General features: G+C 36.5%; 1 protein-coding gene across 1 annotated transcript in view; it reads right to left on the reverse strand.

Moving 5' to 3' along the window:
• GPCPD1 (glycerophosphocholine phosphodiesterase GDE1 homolog (S. cerevisiae)) overlaps positions 1-17,800 on the reverse strand; it is a 33,675-nt gene extending 15,875 nt beyond the window's left edge. Inside the window, exons 1-8 of the mRNA XM_009993428.1 lie at positions 17,752-17,800; positions 14,348-14,432; positions 13,411-13,495; positions 7,114-7,189; positions 5,278-5,319; positions 3,626-3,749; positions 1,149-1,395; positions 7-98 (exon numbers count right to left, since the gene is read on the reverse strand). Of these exons, the coding sequence (XP_009991730.1) occupies positions 7-98; positions 1,149-1,395; positions 3,626-3,749; positions 5,278-5,319; positions 7,114-7,189; positions 13,411-13,495; positions 14,348-14,432; positions 17,752-17,800 (800 nt within the window). The remainder of the gene's footprint in view (positions 1-6; positions 99-1,148; positions 1,396-3,625; positions 3,750-5,277; positions 5,320-7,113; positions 7,190-13,410; positions 13,496-14,347; positions 14,433-17,751) is intronic.
• Between the last annotated feature and the right edge of the window lie 3,231 nt (positions 17,801-21,031).

Here is a 21,031-nt window from a genome sequence, read left to right on the forward strand (position 1 = left end):
CTCTTTCCAGGTTCAGCAATTGTGGATGAGAGGAGGCAGGCAGAACCTACATGACCTGGGAGCACATCGCCTTGTACAACCTTCTCACCTAAATCTTCCTATAAAAAACACAAACAAAACAACAGAACACTACTGTTATACATGGGTGAGAATGCAAAACAAACTGTTCTTGGAAACCCTGCTCAGGAAGACATATACTGGTACCCATATAACAGAAATTTCTTGTGTGTTACAGAAAACATTCATTTCAGGCTAAAAATGTCTTTTAAATATTAATACAACTGTGTGCTGTGAGTTACGATCAGCAATATGAAATCACTGATGGAAATCTGTAAAACTGCATACATTTCTCTTTGAAAACTCTTAGGATTTTATAAGCTTTTCGAACAAAATCACATTCATAGTCTGTCTTCTGAAAAGCCCAAGTCATGCTGAGAACAAAGATGAACTAGAATAATATATACGCTTAAAATAACATTATATTAATTTGCAGGGAAGGAAGAGGGCACCTAGCATGCAGAACATACACCTCTTGACTGTCATCAGGTTCAGGACCTAGGCAGTCACATTACAACTATGAACAGAAGCTATCCTTAGGGCATTTTTAGACCAAAAAGACAATGCTTAAAACTTGCTCCTCTATAAGTAGCAGGATGAGACAAAAGTTGTATCCTTTTAAAAAGGACTAAATATTAAATTATTTCAGGGGTTAAAAATAGTCCAAAATGACAGATGTATTAGGGAATCTGCAAGTATCCAGTTTTAATTTGCACTATTTAGTTTGGAGAAATCTCATTTGTAACTTAAAGATTACTATTAAATAATTGTAACGTAACTAGCTCACATACATATTGTTCAGATTAAAGGTAACCAAAACTTAGCTCTGATAAAGCATAAAAAGCAAGACAACCTAACTACATGCAGTACTGCACACTGAGATTCGAGTCTCATTTGTATTGACTTCTAAATAAGCAGAAAGTGCAAAACTTTCTGTGCCCTAATGAGAAGACTCATAACTTGTTTACAGAACTTCAAAAGATTAAGAATATCTAGCGACAGTCCTATACCAACAGTGAACTCTTCATAGTTATTGACCTTTATCACTAAGAAGCAGCTCCAGTCTGCCTTTAGGAGTTGAAGAGACATACCTCAAAAAAATCAAAGATTAATTCCAAGTTATCAGGCTCCATTGTTTGTATGGTGTATTCTATCCATCGGTCTGGCTGCAGTGCATAACCACAGTCTGGCTGAGTGTGTCGACATTTATACTCATTGTTACTTATTAAGGAGAACTCCACAGTGTTTGCCATTTTCTGAGGAACTGTAGGAGATGTTTTTTGTTGGCCCTCTTCATCATCCTCATCTTCTTCTAGGCCTTCCAGCGTCAATTTTACTCTACTCAACCAGAAATACAAAAGGAATGGTTAAGTCACAGGAGTGTCTTTGTAAACACTACCCAATTAAGACAGATCCCTAACATTCTGTGATTCTGTAACACCTGAATGTTGGCTGCTGATAAGCACACACATAACATTAGGTCTCTCTGAACACTAGTAAGGTGGATAAATGTATTCTACTAGACATAAACAAGATGGTATGAAGTGATTACTAATTCCCTAAGAAATCAGAAATGATCATTTAAAAGTCAACTGAATGCCATTTCTGAAAAATTCTGACCGAGAAGAATAAGCTCCTCTCCAAGACTCAGAATAACTCATTATTACACAGAGCAAACCTTCCACACCAAATGAATTATGCCAGTGATGGAAGCACATCTGTGAGCAATCCAAATCCCTTTCTGAATCATCTAAGCAGTAGATGGCATAAAGCATTATTATTTAGTTAGATGCCAATTCACCAGTAAAACTGAAGTTATACCTCATATAAACAATTACAATAATCAGTCCTTTACATTAAGTGCACTATACAGATGCTCCACAAAATTCAAAAAGCACACCACCATAGCAGGTGGAAGCCACAAAAACTACCTGGGCAGATCTAATTTTTTAGACAGAATGTGGAAAACAGAGTATATAATGAATGTATCTGGCTTGTCAATTTTGGATCTCTACCATCTACTGTCAACAAGAATCAGGCTTCAGAAATTGCTCTATGTGCTACAACACAGAGCAAGTTTTCAAAACTCTAGAGAACAGAACAAATATTTTCTTAATATCACATTCTACAGTGAGATTTAACCTTCTCCTCATCAGAAAAGTCAGGTGGGAGCAAGGAAATAAAAATAATAAAAATAAAACCAAGTGTCAGACCATCAAAATCAGGGACACAGTACAGAAGGAACTCCCAGACTAGCTGAGTGTTGCATGCTGAAAGTTACTCATATGTCACAAGCTCAAAACCTGATTTCTAGCAATTAAATACAAAATTGTTTGGCGTTTTTTTTTATGCTTTTCATTTAAGAAAACAGGGAACCATAACCCTATCCAAACAAGATGGGTTGTATGTAAGATTATGAGTCAAAGGATCTCAGAACTCCTATTCGCCTCTTTCCCATTGGTAAGACATGGCTAACATACTACCAAAAATTGCTATTGTAAAAAAAGCACTTTTGCTTAGAATTGTTAGTAGTGACAAGTGTTAGGCATTCAGAGATCTTTCAGGCTCTAGTTAAGGAAGAGAGACTTTTCTGTATGTCTCTACTCTCTTTTTCATTGTTTCACAAAAAAAGACTGTGCAGAAAACAAGCCTACAGTGTCACACAGTATAACACTATATTCTGGGATAAAGTTTGCCAAACACAGAGCTCCAAAAAAGTGCAGGAAGGAAGGAAAGGGGCTTTGGGCTGAGGTGAAAGGGAGGAGGTGAGTGACAGCAGAGAAAACAGAACAAACTCCAGGTCTCAAAAACTCTAGAACGGAAGGAGATCAAACACCCAGGACAACAGCACAGTCCTCAAAACATAAAGCCTACACTATCCACTTCTGTCAGTCAATATATAGTTATAATAATGTCTGCTTTTTGAGACACCTTTACAGATAAAATCATCAAACTCATCTAAAGAGCAACACAAGTGACTAAAGAATGCTATTATCTCCACCATCCATGTTGACTGGAAATACATAATGCCAGTGGATAACTAACCATACATTAAAAAGAGAGAGCTGTTCATTTTGGCAAGGAGAAAAAGCAGTAAGCAACAAAAATCCAGACCTTTCCTTTGTCCCCAACACTCCCTTCCATTCTACTATTTTTTAAAAGAAAGCACAACAAAGAAAACTGAAAGCAGTAGCAGAGAACTACTTAAGAACACTACACATTACCACATCCGCTTTATACATATGTATAAAGTAATACATATGTAACTAATACTTAGCAACTATCAGAAAGAGATGAAAAGTATTAAGTCAGGAGTGAAACTGTCTTTGTTGAAATAGAAAGAACACTTTTGACATTATATTAACAACATGAAGTAACTGACAAACACCACTGATGGAAAGTTATCCCCGTATTTTTAAGAAATGCTTAAATACCTGGAAATCAGCCTGACAGTACAGTCCTATTAGCAACTCAAAATTAATGCAAAGGCTACATTAACTAAAAAAGATACACTGGTATTGATAAATTACATGCAACAAATTGCAAACTGAGATGAGCAGGCTCTTACCTGAAACGTGATGTTTTAAATTTCTTCTTAGATATTACTACAGGTGATTTCTCAGAATAATGCAGACGTAATCTTATTTCTGTCTGACACGTCAGCCACCCAGCATCCACAGTTTCTATACCATCTATCAAAAATAAAACAAAAAGGCACTTTAATAACTTTATTTTCTAAAGGGAGATGCAGACAGTTTCATGTACAAAGTACAAATAGAGTTCCCCTAACACCATTTTCCAGACAACTCTCCTCATCACCAGCCTGATTTAATACTACTTCCAGAGCAACTGTTGAGTGTGTCCTTTCATCCATCACTGCTGAATTACCCAAAACAGATAGTGCAGTTGTTTGCTGGCTTTAAAGGGGATTAAATCACAGAATCATAGAATGACTAAGGTTGGAAGGAACCTTAAAGATCATCACCTGGAGTACTGTGTCCAACTCTGGAGCCCCCAACACAAGAAGGGCATGGACCTGCTGAGCATGCCCAGAGGAGGCAAGGAAAAAGATCAGAGGGCTGGAGCACCTCTCCCATGAAGACAGGCTGAGGGAGTTGGGATTGTTCAGCCTGAAGAAGAGAAGACTCTGGAGTGACCTTACAGCAACCTTCCAATACCTGAAAGGGGCCTGTAAGAAGGATGGGGAAGACCTGTTCACAAGGGCATAGGACAAGGGGTAATAGTTTTAAGGTAGAGAAGGGTACATTTAGGTTGGACATTAGGAAAATGTTCTTTAATATGAGGCTGGTGGATCACTGGAACAGGTTGCGTAGAGAGGTGGAGGCCCCATCAATGTCAGGCTTGATGGATCTCTGAGCAATTTGGTCTAGCTGGAGATGTCCCTGCTTATTGTAGGGGGGTTAGACTAGGTGATCTTTAGAGGTCCCTTCCAACTCAAGTCATTCTACGATATGATGGGTAAACAAAGCACAGAAAACAATCCTCAAACCTCATCATCAGGACAAGAAAAGCCTACAAAAAGGCTGACCAGAAATCACAAAGTGCCAAGACAAGGTGCTGAAGCACCTTTTTTATGATTTTTCATGCAATTTTTATGAGCTCCTAACAAAACGTATAATTACGTGAGGATATGAGGAATGGAAAAATGGAAAAGCTTTAAGATGAGACGTATGAAACATGACAAAGAGTTCCCTTCGATGCCACAGTGCAGAGCATTAAGCAAGAGGTGGGTTAGAACGTCAAAAAGTGAGAAGCACAAGAACATGAGGTTTGAGCTTATGAGGGGTCTTGGGACTTAACATGCCTGCCTAACCAAAGAGGCAGACTGTGAATATTTAGTACAAGTAATATTTTTATAGCCAGGAAAAGTTTTTTTTAAGGATAGGTTTTAAGACAAAGTTAACAGTCTATTCTGTATTTCCTAAAATACATGCTCAGGATCTAAAGTTCTCAAATTTCAACCTTTCACATTGACAATATTTCAACTCTTCCTAGCAGTCTTTATTAGAAGAGATTACAGGCTGAGTACGTATTCAGAAATGCTGGATACAAAATTAACCATATAAGCAGAGAAAACAAACACTAAGAGGCAATTCCTGTCAAAATTAACTCAGCAGCTCAAAATATTTTTCAGCTACAACACTTAATCTTGTTAAAATTAAACATGGCAAAGAATAAAGATCAATGTATCTCACTTACTATGGATTCCGAAGTATCCATCGTCGATAGCAATTTCATCTTCTAGAATTAAAAGGAGGAGGGGAAAAAAAATAAAGAAGCTAATTAGTATTCACATTATAAAGAAACATTGCCAAGTTAAATCAATTCTACTTTTCCACTTCATTTCTAAAAATATTTCTAATAATAAAGTAGAAAAACTGAGACAAAGAACAAGTATGTTTATTGCAACCTTCTATAAAGCTTTTACCAAATTTATGCTTTTTCTTAAGTTTCTCGGAAAAAAAAAAAAAAAGCAATCAAAACCTGAACTGTCAAAAGATGTTTTAGCTGAAGTAATCTAAACTGAGAAAAGCAAGAAGGTTGCACAATTTCCTAGTCTTCTGCAGTATTTTGCTGACTTAGTAGAACTTAATATGCTTTTCTTGTTAGTGTTAAAGACATTAGTTTCTTGCAAACATACAAGAAAACTGTCCTCCTGCACATGTATGGCTTCTATTACAAGTTAGTCACAATTAAAATGCTTATTCTGCCCACATGACAGAAACCAACCTAGGGTGACATATTCAAAACACTAATTTCACAGTTACTTTTATCCATAGCCGCTCCAAAATGTTAATAACTAAAACCTTAAGGCACTAAGTATATTCACCAGCATTAACAAAATTGCAGTAGACTAAACAAACTACACATTTCTCAAAACAGAAATCTTACAAGTTTCTCTCTACAGCCATTAGTCCTATTTTATCTTTTTTCTAACAATCACAGGCCTGCTCTCTATTTTTAATAACCGTAGGCAACAATTTAGGATCCTAAAGACAAAGTGCTAACGTCTTGATTTTGCTGCATTTTCTTAAGGACTGCTTTATGAAGCATTGAGTACTACTTGGGAAACAAAACGAAACAACAAAAAAACAAACTCAACTATTTGGAATTAAGTTATCCAAATTTAGAGATTAAGTCTAGATCCTAACAGAGGGTAGGCTGCTTCCCTAATTGGCAAATACATAAGCATTTTACAGGAATAGAAACAACTAATTCAATTTAAAATAAAAAAAAAGGCAGGGAGGATTGGGGAAAAAACAGTATGGTACTATACACAATTAACAGTTTCTCTAATATCAACTTTTTTCTAAAAGACATTATTTCAATGTATCAGAAAATATTGCTTAGACATAAACTTCTAAGTGTGGAGGAAATAACACTTTTCATATCCTAGAAAAGACAGTGCATAAAACATGCCATCCCACAGCAGAGTAAGAGATCTAAGTTACAACCTACTTTCAAAGGTTCAGCCACTCTTAAAAAACAAACTTTTCCCTATTCAGAAAAGCATTAGGAACTTGTATGCAAGTGTGCATGCCACCTTTTCTTCCAGCAAAACAAAATTGTTGCGTAAATAAGCCCATTCATGTTTCTACTTACATTAATCCACTTACTTAAAGAAGCCTAATTAAGAATTTTTGCTGTAAAATCTTATTAATTAAATAATAGTTAAATAAAAACAGCAGTGACTTGACAACCACCCCCCACCCTCCATTTGCTCTGAAAAAAAAATATGGATCCTTAGTCTCAAAGAATTAAGTTCACAAAAAATTATTACAAGTCCAAATTAATTTAAAAAAACATATCATGTTGATGGCAGCAAAGAATTCAACTTCCCCTCCTTTTAAAGACACTTATTTATATATGTATTTTGAGAGTAAGGCCCATGTTGTGCAAAGAAAAAGTTTATACCTTCAACTTATTAATAACTTAAGTATTTTAAAGCTATAGTTATCATTCCCTCTAAACCAATGTACAGCATATTAGCAATCATATGCATATGCCTCAAACAGATGCAGTTGATGCCCATACCTAAAGGGGTAATTGATCGTGGTTGTAGATGAGTCTCCCACGTGTGAACTATGACTTCGCAGGGACCATCGATAGTCTGTAATTTAAAAGTTAAACGTCTGCAATAATTTCTTTTGTTATATCTGATTTTCTACCCATGAAGCTGTTTGGGATGGTTGTGAAGTAAATGTACAGACTGAAGAAAGAAAAAAGATGAAGGAGAAGAAGAGGGATGGCAGGGAGAGAGAGAGAATATGAAAGAGAGAAAACAGGTCAGGCTCATTTCTTACCCCTGCAACTGCTGATGACACTATGAAATTATTAAATCTTTACTGTTTATAGCTACTTCACTGAAGTACTTTAGGTCCCTACCAATAAAGAAAAACAAACAATCAAATGTCCCTGAACTCATTAAGTGTGTTTTCTTTTTTCTTAAGATACTACAACATCAATTTATGAAAAAACTTATCACACATCTCTAATTGCAAACAGCGCTCAGCATCTACTCATGCAGTTAACAGTTGCAGGGCTGGGTTCTCCCTCAAAGTTTGCTTTAATAATTCAAAGTCTATAAAACACAGTTATTTTAGTTGTGGTACAGAAGCCAAATTTTACACCATCTAATTAAAACGAACACTTGGAATTTTTTTGCCTCAGAATGAAGACGACACTGATACAATCCAATCAGCCAGCAATGAGCAGGATAAAATAGACTCTTCCACCAAAAAACTACTGTCCCTCTAAAGCCTACATTTGTTGACAACCACAGCAAGACTCAGACAGATAATGAGAATAGTTAATCTCTTCTTTCAGAACAACATAAATTCTAAACAGGTGAAAGATTTTACCAGGTTAGCCAGGTAACCACTGGCTAACAACACGTCCGATTCCCAGCTCAGTCACCTGAAATAAGTTTCCTGTAACACTGCATCGTTGTTACTATCAGTCATATGAAGCACTGCCCAAGTAACTATTATTTTCAAAAAGATTTGCTAGTATTGTCCACCTGAATCATATAAGCTTCAATGCCAACCCGTCCCAGTACTTCAGGTATTTGTTTAGATTTCAGGTCAACAAAGACATCCAGACAAGCTTCAAACTCAGCAGTATAATTATACAGTACTATAATGCTTTGTTAGATTACAGCTCACTGAATATATTCTTCAGCAGCAGGTGGGATTTCCTGACATGTATCAGATTTTATCTAGTATGCTTTTGGATGAGTTAACAGCAAACACCAAGTATTTTAAAAGCACTTGGTAAGATGGGTTTGTTCTGTGAGTCTCGGCTAAAAGCAATTAGTTTTTTCTAATTAATTCTGACGCATCTATACATAACGGTCATGTCAGAATAAAATGCATATGCATAAAGTTCTGCCTTAAAGACAGAATGCATGTAAATATAAACAAAATAAGACTATACTAGTGTTTTCAGTTTATTCCTAATATAGGGCAGCTTTAATTCCCATCTTCTCTGCTGCTGCCACACTGATTGATCTTATGGACTTCTACAAAAGTAAATCAGTTCCTTCCAGATCCACACTTGCATGTCACAATCTCAGTTTCCAAAGCTGAAACCCACGTTTGCCAGCAGGGAGGCTACCATTTTCTAAGATCATGCAGGCCTGCAAGTTCTCCAACAGCAACTCCCATGATCACACACAGAACTTGTAGCTTGTGAACTCGCCCTGAACTTGCACACCTGTCCTAACATGAATCCAGTCATTTCCTTCAAAAGGTAAGTAAAGGTTTGTCCTTATAGAATCCTCCAACATATTGTATTAGATTATCAATAACAGTTAACTTCTTACACTACTGTAGTTGTACATTTTAATTTTGGGTTCTGAAATTAGGAATAAGAACTTGAGTAACATTCACCGAACAATAAGCACCACATACTGCATACATTCAGAAAAATGTCATCTCCTGAAAGGAATGCAGTGAGCATTTTGCAGTGAGATTATGCATTTAATCCCAGGAACCCTCAACACTTTATATACTAAGAAGAGCCAGGCAAGGCTACCTGGAAAAAAAGGGGGCAACAGATCAGACAACAGACACGGACATGACTCGGAGCCCTCTCACAATCCCTGCTCAAACTGTCTTTGTGTTTATAGGCATATAAATAATCTGCAGCTAAGATGTTTTAATGACATGTAACAGAAGCCATTGTTACAATGAGGTTAAAATACTGATGTAATTTTGGTGGCATATACTGACAGCACTTGAACAACAGCCCAGATCAGCCTGTAGCAGAAGTTAATAATGTATCATCAGTATTCACAGTATGGTAACATTATCTAAAACGTCAGCCTCTGCTAGGACAGTTTTCAAAGGGCACCTATCCCAATGTCACATTAAGCATCCCAGTTGGCAGTACACTAAGATTCTAGTAAATGGCACTGTATGGCATGGATCCTGCTCTAGTAACACAAATTTGGTTTTTGCCCTTTTTTAAAAAGCAAATACATAAAAACTGATCTGATTTTAAATCTCGTAAAGGACACTCAAGAATTTTCTAAAAAATCAAGTCCTCTTCCAGTGTCAAAAGCTGGAGGGTCCCCTAGTAGTCATTAGACACTCTCAAAATGAAGAGTAAAATACCTATGTAGCATAATGTTCTAGAGGTTCAAAGCAATCTGACATACACTGGGCATGAAGTTCTTGGGTGCTCAGTAGAGCTAAAAAATTAAAGCACTTCTGTGGATGTTTCAATTATTATTTAGAAGGCAAGTTCTAAAATCTGATCCAAGGCAACACAACAGAGTAGCCATCAGGAAAAAGGTCTTAAAAGCACCACACAACTAGATTTCTCCAGCTGCACTTCTTAAAGCTGAGTTTCAAGAATATTAATCTACCTCATGAACGAGAAACAGCTAAATGACTTAGATGTAACTGCTGGTGCTGGGTTTCTGACAAAAATCTCTCTGGATTCCTGTACCATGCAAGAGACAATAAACAAGCACAAAACTAAACACTCAACCAAAGCCATTATAACTAACTGTGGAGGCAACTGCACTTTTAAGTCACCTGTCATGAAGTCCTGAGCTCAACAGCCTGTATAGCTCTAGTATTTCTGTAACAGTTTAATACACAATCTGCTACCTCAGCGCAGTCATGGCAGAGGTGTTCCTTTCTTATTATCAGGTTAACCATGGGTTATTAGTCTAGCAAAGGATTTTTCTAACGCATTACTGAGTCTAGACCTAAGTTTCACCTTAATTACTACACCCCAGGCACTAAGTGGATTTGTTTTATTTGTATTTTGGAAAAATATAATCCGAAGCCTCTAGAATTAAGCAATATTCTTACAGGTGTGAAAAAAAAATAAATTTCACCAATCCAGTTTTAAATGTTCTGCTACATGCAAGGATAGCTTAATTATTTCACACTTCCCTTGAAAGAAATAACTCTAAACTTGCACGCTTATTTATTGTCAGATAAATAGATTTAAAACATAGCTTAACAAAATAATGTATGTATTTTCCTTACTAAGGCTTTCAAATACACAACACGCAAACAACACATATCTAAGCATTCTGCTAAAACATACAATATACACAAGACTTGTATTCCAGACAAGGGGGTTTGGGTTCTCACCCTCCCCCTGAACACACAGACAGTATGTGTAGATTAAAACATGGGAAGATCCTCACAGTAAGGTAACTGCTACTGGCCTATGTGGAAGAAAACAAACCTCATGCAAAATAATTTAAATTACTGTCTTATTTAACTGTATTTAACTTATTTAAATGTATGTATTTACTTTTCCTTTAAAATACTTAAGATGACTCTTACCATTAAAATGTTTAAAACAGAACAGCAGAAGCTGAGATTTGCACTAAATTACATATATTTATTTGTATTCCTACAAATGTTCTATAAATTTTAATATATATAATATTTTAAAATGCTATTTATATAACCACAATCTGTTAACGTCAAAATGCTTCAGCAGAAATAAACCAAACTTCCCATTTTACTATCCTTCAAGCAGAATAATTTAACCAAGATCAAATTACGGCTTTTTTTTCTACAGGGAGGTGAAAAAATTACTTTATTGGTTTTTTTCCCAAAAAATGTGAATCATAGTGTTTTGCCACATCTATTCAGTAACGGTTTCTTTAAGATAAGAGCTATCACTTCTCTGTGTAAACGTGACCCAGTCCCATGCCCATCACAAGCATCTTCAAAGATGCAGTGGTATAGAAAGGAAATGAACAATAACTTCAGCTGGGCGTGTCTTCAGCATGACTGACTCCATTATATGGCGTCAAATTCATCTAGTCAGACTTGAACATATATTTAAGACTAAACATGTATAAGTTTTCCTACTACAGGCCACATCACAAAAAACTGCACTGATTTAAATAGCTAACAGTGTCTGAAGGCAAGGACATGGGAAGGATATCAAATTTAGATTAATAACATGCATTGCCTAATGAAAAAAATTACCAACATATATATTCAGAATAATTGAATTTAGAAGTATCTTTTCCTTATCAGAGTTGTTAATGTTAAGTCCTCCATATAGTGTCTCATTTGCACTATACTGTGCATTATATTCCTGTTAAAATCAAGGAATCCTTTTTTATTGTTCTTCAAAAAAATCACAAAAAGAGGAAGAAAACATTGTAGCTGGATTTATTTTCTTCAAGGACCGTATGTTATGAGAAATCAAGTCCTGTGCACTTAGCAGGTACAGGCTAGACACTCTTAAGTGTATAACCATGTACTGCAGCAATTAATATACTTTGTTTTGTAGGCTGGTTTTCTTTTTTTCCTCCTTTGTATATACAGTAGCTCTTCATGCTGTTATTCCATAAAATGTATACTTACCTTGGCAGACTCTGCATCACACGGTACATAAAGCGTGCACGATACAGAGCACCTACTTAAAGAAACACACTCACCAATACATATTGTAAACTTTTTCAAAGAATAGAAAGAAAATTGTCTTGTCTACGATGACATTTTTCTACCAATCTGCTTTCACTAAGCATGCTTTTTCTAGTGTGCTGTTGCTTCCACTTTAAACTGATGGGCATTTGAGAGAAACAGAGCCTCATCAGAGCTGCTGAGCTGTAAAAACTCTACTTTTGGCCTTAGTTTGACCTCAGAAAAAGAAATCTGTCATTTGCCTTCCCTTCTTTTGCCTCAGAATAACAATTCACACATCAGTTTCAGATTAGACTATTTCACATTCTGTAATGAAAAAACAGAATGGAGTCTCTTGTGTTTCATTTAATATTAATATCCTTCACTGAGATGGTACGTCTGTCAAATATTTTCTTCAGTGAAAGAAAGGCTAGTCCAGCTGATAAAAACTTACACACTCTTGACAGTAATTTAAAATATTTAAAAGATATAGACCAGATGATTCTATAACTCCGTTGCACATTTAGCTACAGCCTTCATAATCCCAGTTGAAGAACTAGGGCTCAGGGTGAACAGCTATTGAGTAAGAAAGACAGCAAAGATAGCTTTAAATGGGTTATTTCTTACAGTTATTACTTGTTATTAAGAAAAACAGTTAAAGAGTAGCTGCTTAATTCTCTCAAATTAGTCCAGGTTTTTTTCTGGATGCAGTCTCATTCTTAGTCTGAAGAAAAGCTTCCCACTTACCCTAGCATTTCCACAGACCAGTGTACTGCCACATATACTGAACTCAAACTTTGATATCAATACCTGCAAAAACACATCTGTGCCTCTTTCTTGGGCTTACCCCCACCTCCTAAATCGGGCAAGTACCTATATATAAATCTAGAGAAAAGACTGGGGTGCCTCATTCATTTTACATTTTCACTCCAAGAGATTAACATGTTAATTACACAGCACAAAAGCTAGTTAATACTTCTCATGCTTAGCCAAAAAAATCTGCACTAATTTTTAAAACTGTAGTAAATCAGGCAAATTTAAAGACACCTGCTCATACTAACCACTTTTCTCCTGCTATTGCTTGCTTCCATGCCAGAGATGTTTGCCCTGATGAAGTCCATATTCAATTGTAAGTGTAGAAGCTGTTATAGCCTCACTATAACTCCTAAGAAATTCACCATAAAATTAAGCTTTCAGGCATTCCACTATCACTGGAATTTTAGAAACATGCTAGTAAAGAGAGAAGACAATTCAACAAAAATAATTAAAGTTAAAAGCATATGGTCATGTATTTCCAGAACTGCTTGTACTTCCACAAGTGTTCACACTTCAGCACGTATTTTTAAAAACTCAAGTTTAACTCAGAAAATCCTTTTAACTTCAAATAAGTGAATTTTTTACTAGGGATGAGCCAACTTAAAAAAGAAAGGGTTGTACCTACCTTAGGTTCTAGGAAGTACCCTTTAAAATACCGATACCAAACAGGAACTCCTCTAGGAAGCTCTACAGTAGCTTTCCATAATTGACTGGGAAAAAAAAACAAAACCATTTCAAAATGCAGCCTAACAGACACCTCAGACTTATGTCTGTCCTAAGTGATATTCAAAAATTAGCATATTGCTGCAAGATAGGTTTTTACAAGCTAACTTAGACAAACATGCACAAAGAACAATGCATACTTAGAACTGAAATGGTACTTTCTAACCTACAGATGTGAGGTGTTCTAATGGAGCAAGAATTCTCATCCTCGTTTAACAGCTGGGGAAAACATGATTAAATATGTCAAGGTCTCATCCAAGATCACACAGCAAATCACTGACAGAAATATAAATCCATCCTATGAGATCCATATTCCTGCATCATACAAACAACAATAGGCAGGGCACGACTTTAAGAAAACGCAGAACTTCTCCACTGTATTTAAGCTTTCCCCATACACACAAACCACTGACGTGTTTTAACACAACTCATTTTAAATATTCTTTTCCCCGTCTCTCTATAGCCACAGTAATAACTTGCAGAAGTTAAAAGAAAGTAAACACTATAAACATCTCCTATATGTTGCTGTATAGTTCTGGGACTGAGAATTATCCACAGCAGTTTCTTACTCAAAATATCTACAACTGAACTACCATAATATGCCACCCACAATGGCAGAAGCATCATAGGTAACTAGAATAAACATATCCAAGTTAAAAAAATTTTCTTAGACACTTTCCTAAATATTCAAAATATTCAAGGGCAACAGAAGAAATTCTGGAGAGTTTCACTAATAGTAGGTGTAGCTCAATAGTCTACAAACTCAAAACCAGAATAAATGTTGCTCCAGAACTCCAGCTATTACAAAGGAAAGAATTAAAAACAAAACAACAACTTACTGATCATTGGTTTGGAGGACCACTGCAGCTTGTGGATTCCAGTTTCCCAAAGCACTGCAGCTCCCACATATTGCAAAAACCTCCCCTAGAAAAACAAATTAAAAAGCCCCCCCAATCATTATTATTCAAACCTATATGGAATTAATAGATACAGCCTATATGGTCAAACATTAAATATTTTAAACACCTATCCAAACTCTCTCTTTTTGGTTCAGAAAGGATTTTCCAACCACTCAAAATAAAAAGTCTTTTCTATCATAAATAAGGACCTCATTGAGAGAAGTACTACTGGCATTCCCAGCCCTTAAAAGGGTTGGCTTCCAAATCCACTAATACTGATCAAAAATCTCTGCAAGTGCAGCAGACAAATTTTCACAGCAAAATACTTATTGTCAAGATGAACCAGTTTTTTCCTGTATAGTGCATAGCACTGTTATTATACATGTGTATATATATATATCATGTTACATATATGTCAAAAAATATGTATCTGAAATTCATACCAATAATCTAGAAAGCACACAAATGAGAGGTCGCTAGCATCATTATTAAGACAACACATCCATTTAATGTTACACCTGTGAGGAGTAAAATTAATTTTGCTGCTATGCTTTCTGGTCTTCCTTGGCCATAAAAAACCATAATGCTGTTACACTAAAAAATGCACACTGAATTGTTACACTCTGTTGACCCTAAAGCATACATATATATGGAAAAAGCCTAAAACATTACAATAGTATAAGAATACCTGATTTTGGGCTAACCAGGAGTTACCTGCAATTTATCCTCGCTTTCAATAGAAAACCTATAAATATATACATACCCATATATATAACTGTAAGAATAACAATAATAAATACGAATTGAAAGGACAAACTAGTATTTTGTGTTTATAAAGATTTTCAACAATATTTTTAGGCACATGACAAAAATGTGTCATAGAAGGAGAAAATATGACATTTTTAAAGTATATTTATGCACTATCTTCTTTTAGTCTTGCTAAGTGAAATGTAAGACCTACCAGAGTATTGGAGCTACTTCTAAATAAAATGTAATACCAAAAAAATACTGAAATTTACTCCAGCCTCTAATAAGACATTCCCAAATGCAAAGTTTCAAAGTCATTCTTAAAGCAAAGGAGACATGAAGAAGTTCACCTAAAGTTAAATTAGCCTCTAATGGAGGGGCAGGGGACAACACCATTTGAGAAAAAGGGGTCTGAGTATCGAGAACCATCCTACGTGCCTCATCAATAGGAAAAGCAAGGATAAAACTGACAGTTGAAAAAGTAGTAGTCTTATAAAAGGCAAAATTCAAGTATCAGAGATGATGATTTCATGTTCTCAAGCTAGGAAAGCAGTAACTACAGTATTGCAGCCACAATACTATGAAGATACAAAGTAGGCAAGCTAGATAACAACTAAGATACAAGCTTTTATCAAGTCAAATACCACAGCTGGATTTTGGGAAAAAACTGCTCTGCGGATGTACCTATACCTCTAAAACTGTGTCCTTTTTCTCTAGCTATATACACAGTGCAATCCAAAAACAGATAGGTTTGTTTATGAAAGGAAATCCTGCACACAAGTTTACACAAGCCAAGAATGAAATAAAATAGTTTGTTTCTAAAAATGGCTTACTAAAATATTCTTTGAGAGCATCCTGAACTACAAACTGTATTTTAAATAAAATACTTTATTCCAATTAATTAATTAAAAAAAAATAAAATTGGATGCTCTCTGGAAGCATACAAATGCAGATATAGAGAAGCTAAAATTATTTTAATATCCCTTTAAAATAGCAACAATCAGTACATGTTAGTGTACGCATCAGCCAATATCTGAAGTGCTAACTAAGTAACATTCACCTCAGCAGCAGCTACCAGAAGAGCTTTCTGGTCTTCTTTTTCAAACAAATAAAAATGTGTGAACAATTCAGTGAATACTTACAACCCAGCAAGGTACAACAAACAAAAGCCAAAATATGAACAAGGTGCTCAGCGACCCCTAAACTCACTTTAGCATTGCAAGGCTGAATCAAGACTTGTAAAATGGCACTTAGACTACCCCAAGAAAGGAAGAAGAGAAATGCATGATAAACTGCAACCGCCTTTTCAAATGCAATTCTAAACACAGCAGAGTCTTATTTTGTGTTTTAAGCTCAGGGATCCTCAACTTCTCCCTCTGCTCTTGCCAGGGAACCCAATGCTGCTACTGGGCAGAGCTATTTCAGCTACAGCAAAGAGGAAGCTACTCCATCCCTCCTGCCTAGTCTCAAGGCTTGCAGCAGCCTCACTGATGTTGCAATCCCTATGCTCTGGCCAGTTCTCTTGGAGCAGAACTTCTGTGTACAGTTAGGACCTAGAAGCTTCATTTTTTATTTTATATTAACTAGTATCTGGGTACCTAGCAGTCCCTTGGTATAGGACTGTGCCCTGATGAAGACCTAAAGGAGTCAAAGCCAGTAACCGGAGACCCTCTTCCACTGCTAGGGTGAAACAAAAGTGAAGTACTCCATGTCACAAGTATGTAAAATCCTAGATCAGTGTGTCAGGCTTCACCACCAATGTTGACTCTAGAAGTAGCTTGGCCAGAGGAAGAGAGTCAAATCACCTTTCCTATGCTGGTGATGCCCTTCTATCTTGCCTGGAACTAGTGGCTTTGACAGCAAAAGGAGGGGACAGTGATGAGGACACAGAGAGCTCATTGGTGCTCCACGTGAGGATTATTGTCTCACCAACTAGCTACTCACAGTGGTATATCTGAAAAACATAGGAAATGACCCTTCTAAATAAACTGGAAATTTTGCTGTTTGTAGAACTGCTGATTGCTCTGAAAACCTAACCCCTCCCTAAGAAGAGTACATCTTGCCACTGCTACATTTCAAAGCTCTTCTCACCAGCCAAACCACAAGTATCAATACTGTCCTAAGCAGAAGCAACCTTCTGTGTCACCTCCAGGTAATTCTTTGCAACCAGCCACTGAGGCAGGATCCATCTCGTTATATGAGAAACTTCCAACAGGGATGCAGAGAAAATTAAAAAAAGACCAAAGACATCAATGCATGACTGACTATCATGGTCCAGCATGCAAATACTCATTCCCGTGGGAAAAAAAAGTTAGAGACAGAACACTGATTTTAAAGCAATCGTAACCATATCTGCTCGCATCAAAATTTCTAGCTCAGTATGAAATTGTATGAAGAAAAGGGTAAAAATTCCCAAATATAATTTTCAAATTCCTACGAGAAATTTCTTAATTGTTTTCCAATGACTTAACGTTTTGATATTTTATTTGAAAAGTTTTTACCTGTGAGGAAAACAGACAAGACAGCCTTTTAATGTTCTTCTATTCAATTTTCTTCTAGCTAAACAGTACAAAAAGGAGAAAGCATGATTTGGGTACCTGGTACTGATGGTCCTCTTACTTCAAAAGTGACTTGAGAAGAGGTCATATTTGCAGAGCTTTTGTCTTAGGATAGTTGAAATCTCCTATAGTGGGAGGAAGAAGACAGTGCATTTAAGGAACAATACACTACATCTGTTCCCATCCATGAGTAGGAAGAAACACAAATCCCACCAGTTACAGTGAAGCAAGCTGCTAGTGATGTTCCTGTTTGAGTGAGCAGTAAAAACAGAAAGTTCATTCAAACCAGCAGCAGCCTCAGAAAATGTCATCCAGCTGCAGAAGACACTACTGCAACACTGGCATGAGAAAAATACTAAATCAAATATCATATGAAAGTATCAATATAACGCAGCATTAACCAGTCTTAAGCTAAGATTTTTCAAAAACCTCTGTTTCGACTAATTTTGCTCCTAAAGAGGATGTTATAATACATATAAGCAAGTAAAACCTTTGGACTGTCATCCTGTGCTATTTTTCAGCATCCTCTTCAAAACATAAGAAAGGTTTCATAGACAAGCACTACCACCTTGAAGGAAAAAAGGGAGGAATCCATGATAGAAGACAGACAGACATCTGTTGTCACAGGCAGCAAGTTGTTCATCACCTTGGACTCTGCTCCCCTACCAAGACTCCCAGCCTTTCCTTCTGCCAGGAACCAGAAGCTCCAAGCAGTCTTATCTTCAAACAACCATAGCAGGAAGGGTCTGTAGCCAGGACAGTAGTTGGAGGATTAATCCTACTTCCATTTTCCACCCTCCTCCAATACACTAAGTTGACAGAAAAAAGCTGGCAAAATCCCACTCTCCCCATTACAGCAGAAACACCACTGATGAAAAATACCCCTTTATATTATTTATGAAAGTAGTAGTCATATCAAAGCCTATGTCTGGATGTTGCTAGACTAACAGTCATCACCTAAGTATATAATTTTGGACAGAGGTTGCAAAATAATCATATTAATTATATGCACATTTAACTTTACAATGTTGTCAACTGATTCATTTATTCATGTGAGTTTATTTCATCACTGTGGGTTTGTTGTTTTTTTTAAACCAAGCAAGTAGAACGCTTTTATTACTTTTTGAACAGGACAAACAACACTTCATCTCAGTACAATGTTGGTCATCAGTCCTTTAGTAACAGATTTAATAATAATGCCAAGGATAACAAACAGCACAAGAGAGGCATCTATCTTTCATTAGCGCTACCGCCTTTCAAAGAGCACAGGGTAGTTTAACAGAAGCCTTGAAATCAAGAAAAGCTGAAGTCAGTCAAAGATCAAGCAGGAAAAAATAGAGGGGAAAAAAAAGCTTATCCCCATTCTTCCCAGGGAATCAAAAAGTTAACTTAAGGTCTGAAGTTTAAAGACTAAGACTTTTTTCTTCCTCTCTTAACCTATTTATTCCTTTTCTCACTATTCCTGTCCTTACTTTACACTCTTCTTCCTCCACCCTTGGTGCCCCTCTCTCCATGTCAAGGGACATGTCTTTTCTGTAGTAAAATCATAGCAAGAAAATTGTAGCAACAGAGATGTTTCCAGTCATACATTCCAATTCTGCATGTTATCTTTTACAAGTTACATTTCTGTAAATAACAAAATCTCAGACTAATTCCTTGAAGGGCACGTGCTTTATGAACTTTGTCACGTGTGTCATTAGGTGGTCTGTATGTTAACAGTGACACATTCTAGCATTTATATTTAGCAGTCATTTATAGACACAGAAGCACAGCAGGCTTCAGTGCTGATTGGACTTGTGAAACTGGTCCAGTATGACACATAAATCTCAGCTTCAAGCTGAGAATACAAACTACTAATGTGCATTCATGATGACACTGAATAGTTCAAGGCCTTGTTCACCAACTGTCCTTGCTTGGACAGCCTTTAACTGAAAAGGAAGAGGAACCTAAGGGGAGACAAAGTAGGTAAAAATGCCTTGCCAAAGACGCAAAGCAAGTAAGTGACTGCTGAAGCCCGAACCCAGTTCCCCAAAGCAATAATAGGCTTTTGCCTTATAAAAGAATCTGATGCCAAAGCCAATGAAACGTGACACAATATTAAACTTGACAAAAAAGAGAATGTCTCTCTTACTCCCAAATTAATTAACTGCCCATGCATTCCTAGAGAAAATCTGAAAACATGTTATTAAGCTTTTAGCCAATCTGGCAAAAATTCTGTTTAGCTATTTGCAAGACATATGTGGGCTTTTCTAAGCCACCTAGCAAAAGAATACTAGTTTTCAATATAAAAGCATTTAATTGTAAAGAGATTTTCATAAACTGCCTTTGTAAAGTTGTCAAAATTCTGCTCAAAAGACATTTTATCTTAAAGAAGTACTCAACTTGCCCAAGGGATGTATATCAGGGGAAGAAAAACTCTAGCATACGTCACCAAACACAGGCTTGATTATCCCAGATAATCAAACCTTCTGACCAGTAGGTGTCAGGCGATCTTTTAAATCCTATGTTCCTTCAGACTTTCAGTACTGCCTCACCAAAGAGGCTGAGAATAACAAAATTCTCTCTACTCCCCACGCTTGTAAAGATAAGACTGCTTGGGAGAATTTAAAGAATCCTCAGCTCAGAGGGGTCAAACTGTCTGCTCAGCAGAAATGAAACAAGTTAGAACAGTTACATCAGTAAAGTTGAATGATACCAAATCAGCAAATACTAACAAAATCAACCGAGCAGACTTATGAACTAGACGTCCTTGTGTGACAACAATTTTTAAACAACCTTTGGGTTCAAAACTAAAGTTTAATTCATAACTGCTGCAACTGCACATAAGCATAGAATCATAAAATTGTTGTGGTTGGAAATGACCTTTAAGATCATCAAGTCCAACCGTTATCCCAATACTGCCAAGGCCACCACTGATCCCTGTCCCTTAGCACCACATCTACATGGCTTTTAAATCCCTCCAGGGATGGTGACTCCACCACTGCCCTGGGCAGCCTGTGCCAGGGCCTGATGATCCTTTTGGGGAAGAAATTGTCCCCAACATCCAAGCTAAAACTCCCCTGGCACAACTTGAGGCCACTTACACATGTTCTATCACTTACCCAAATGATAGTCTGGTGTGCAAGCCCCTAAAGGCACATAGAAGAAAAGACATTTCAGACTCTCCTTCTGGAATAACATAATCAACTACCGATTTATCAAAAAATACCATAGTTTTCCTCTAAAATGAGGTAACAAAGTTCATCATAGATAGGGAAGACTAAGATAATTTTCAGTTGCAGTCAAAATATACCAGAAGGTGGACTTAAATTTAATAAGT

Source organism: Chaetura pelagica, unplaced genomic scaffold (genome assembly GCF_000747805.2).
Source record: "Chaetura pelagica isolate M959 unplaced genomic scaffold, ChaPel_1.0 scaffold472, whole genome shotgun sequence".
Taxonomy (NCBI): Eukaryota; Metazoa; Chordata; class Aves; order Apodiformes; family Apodidae; genus Chaetura; species Chaetura pelagica.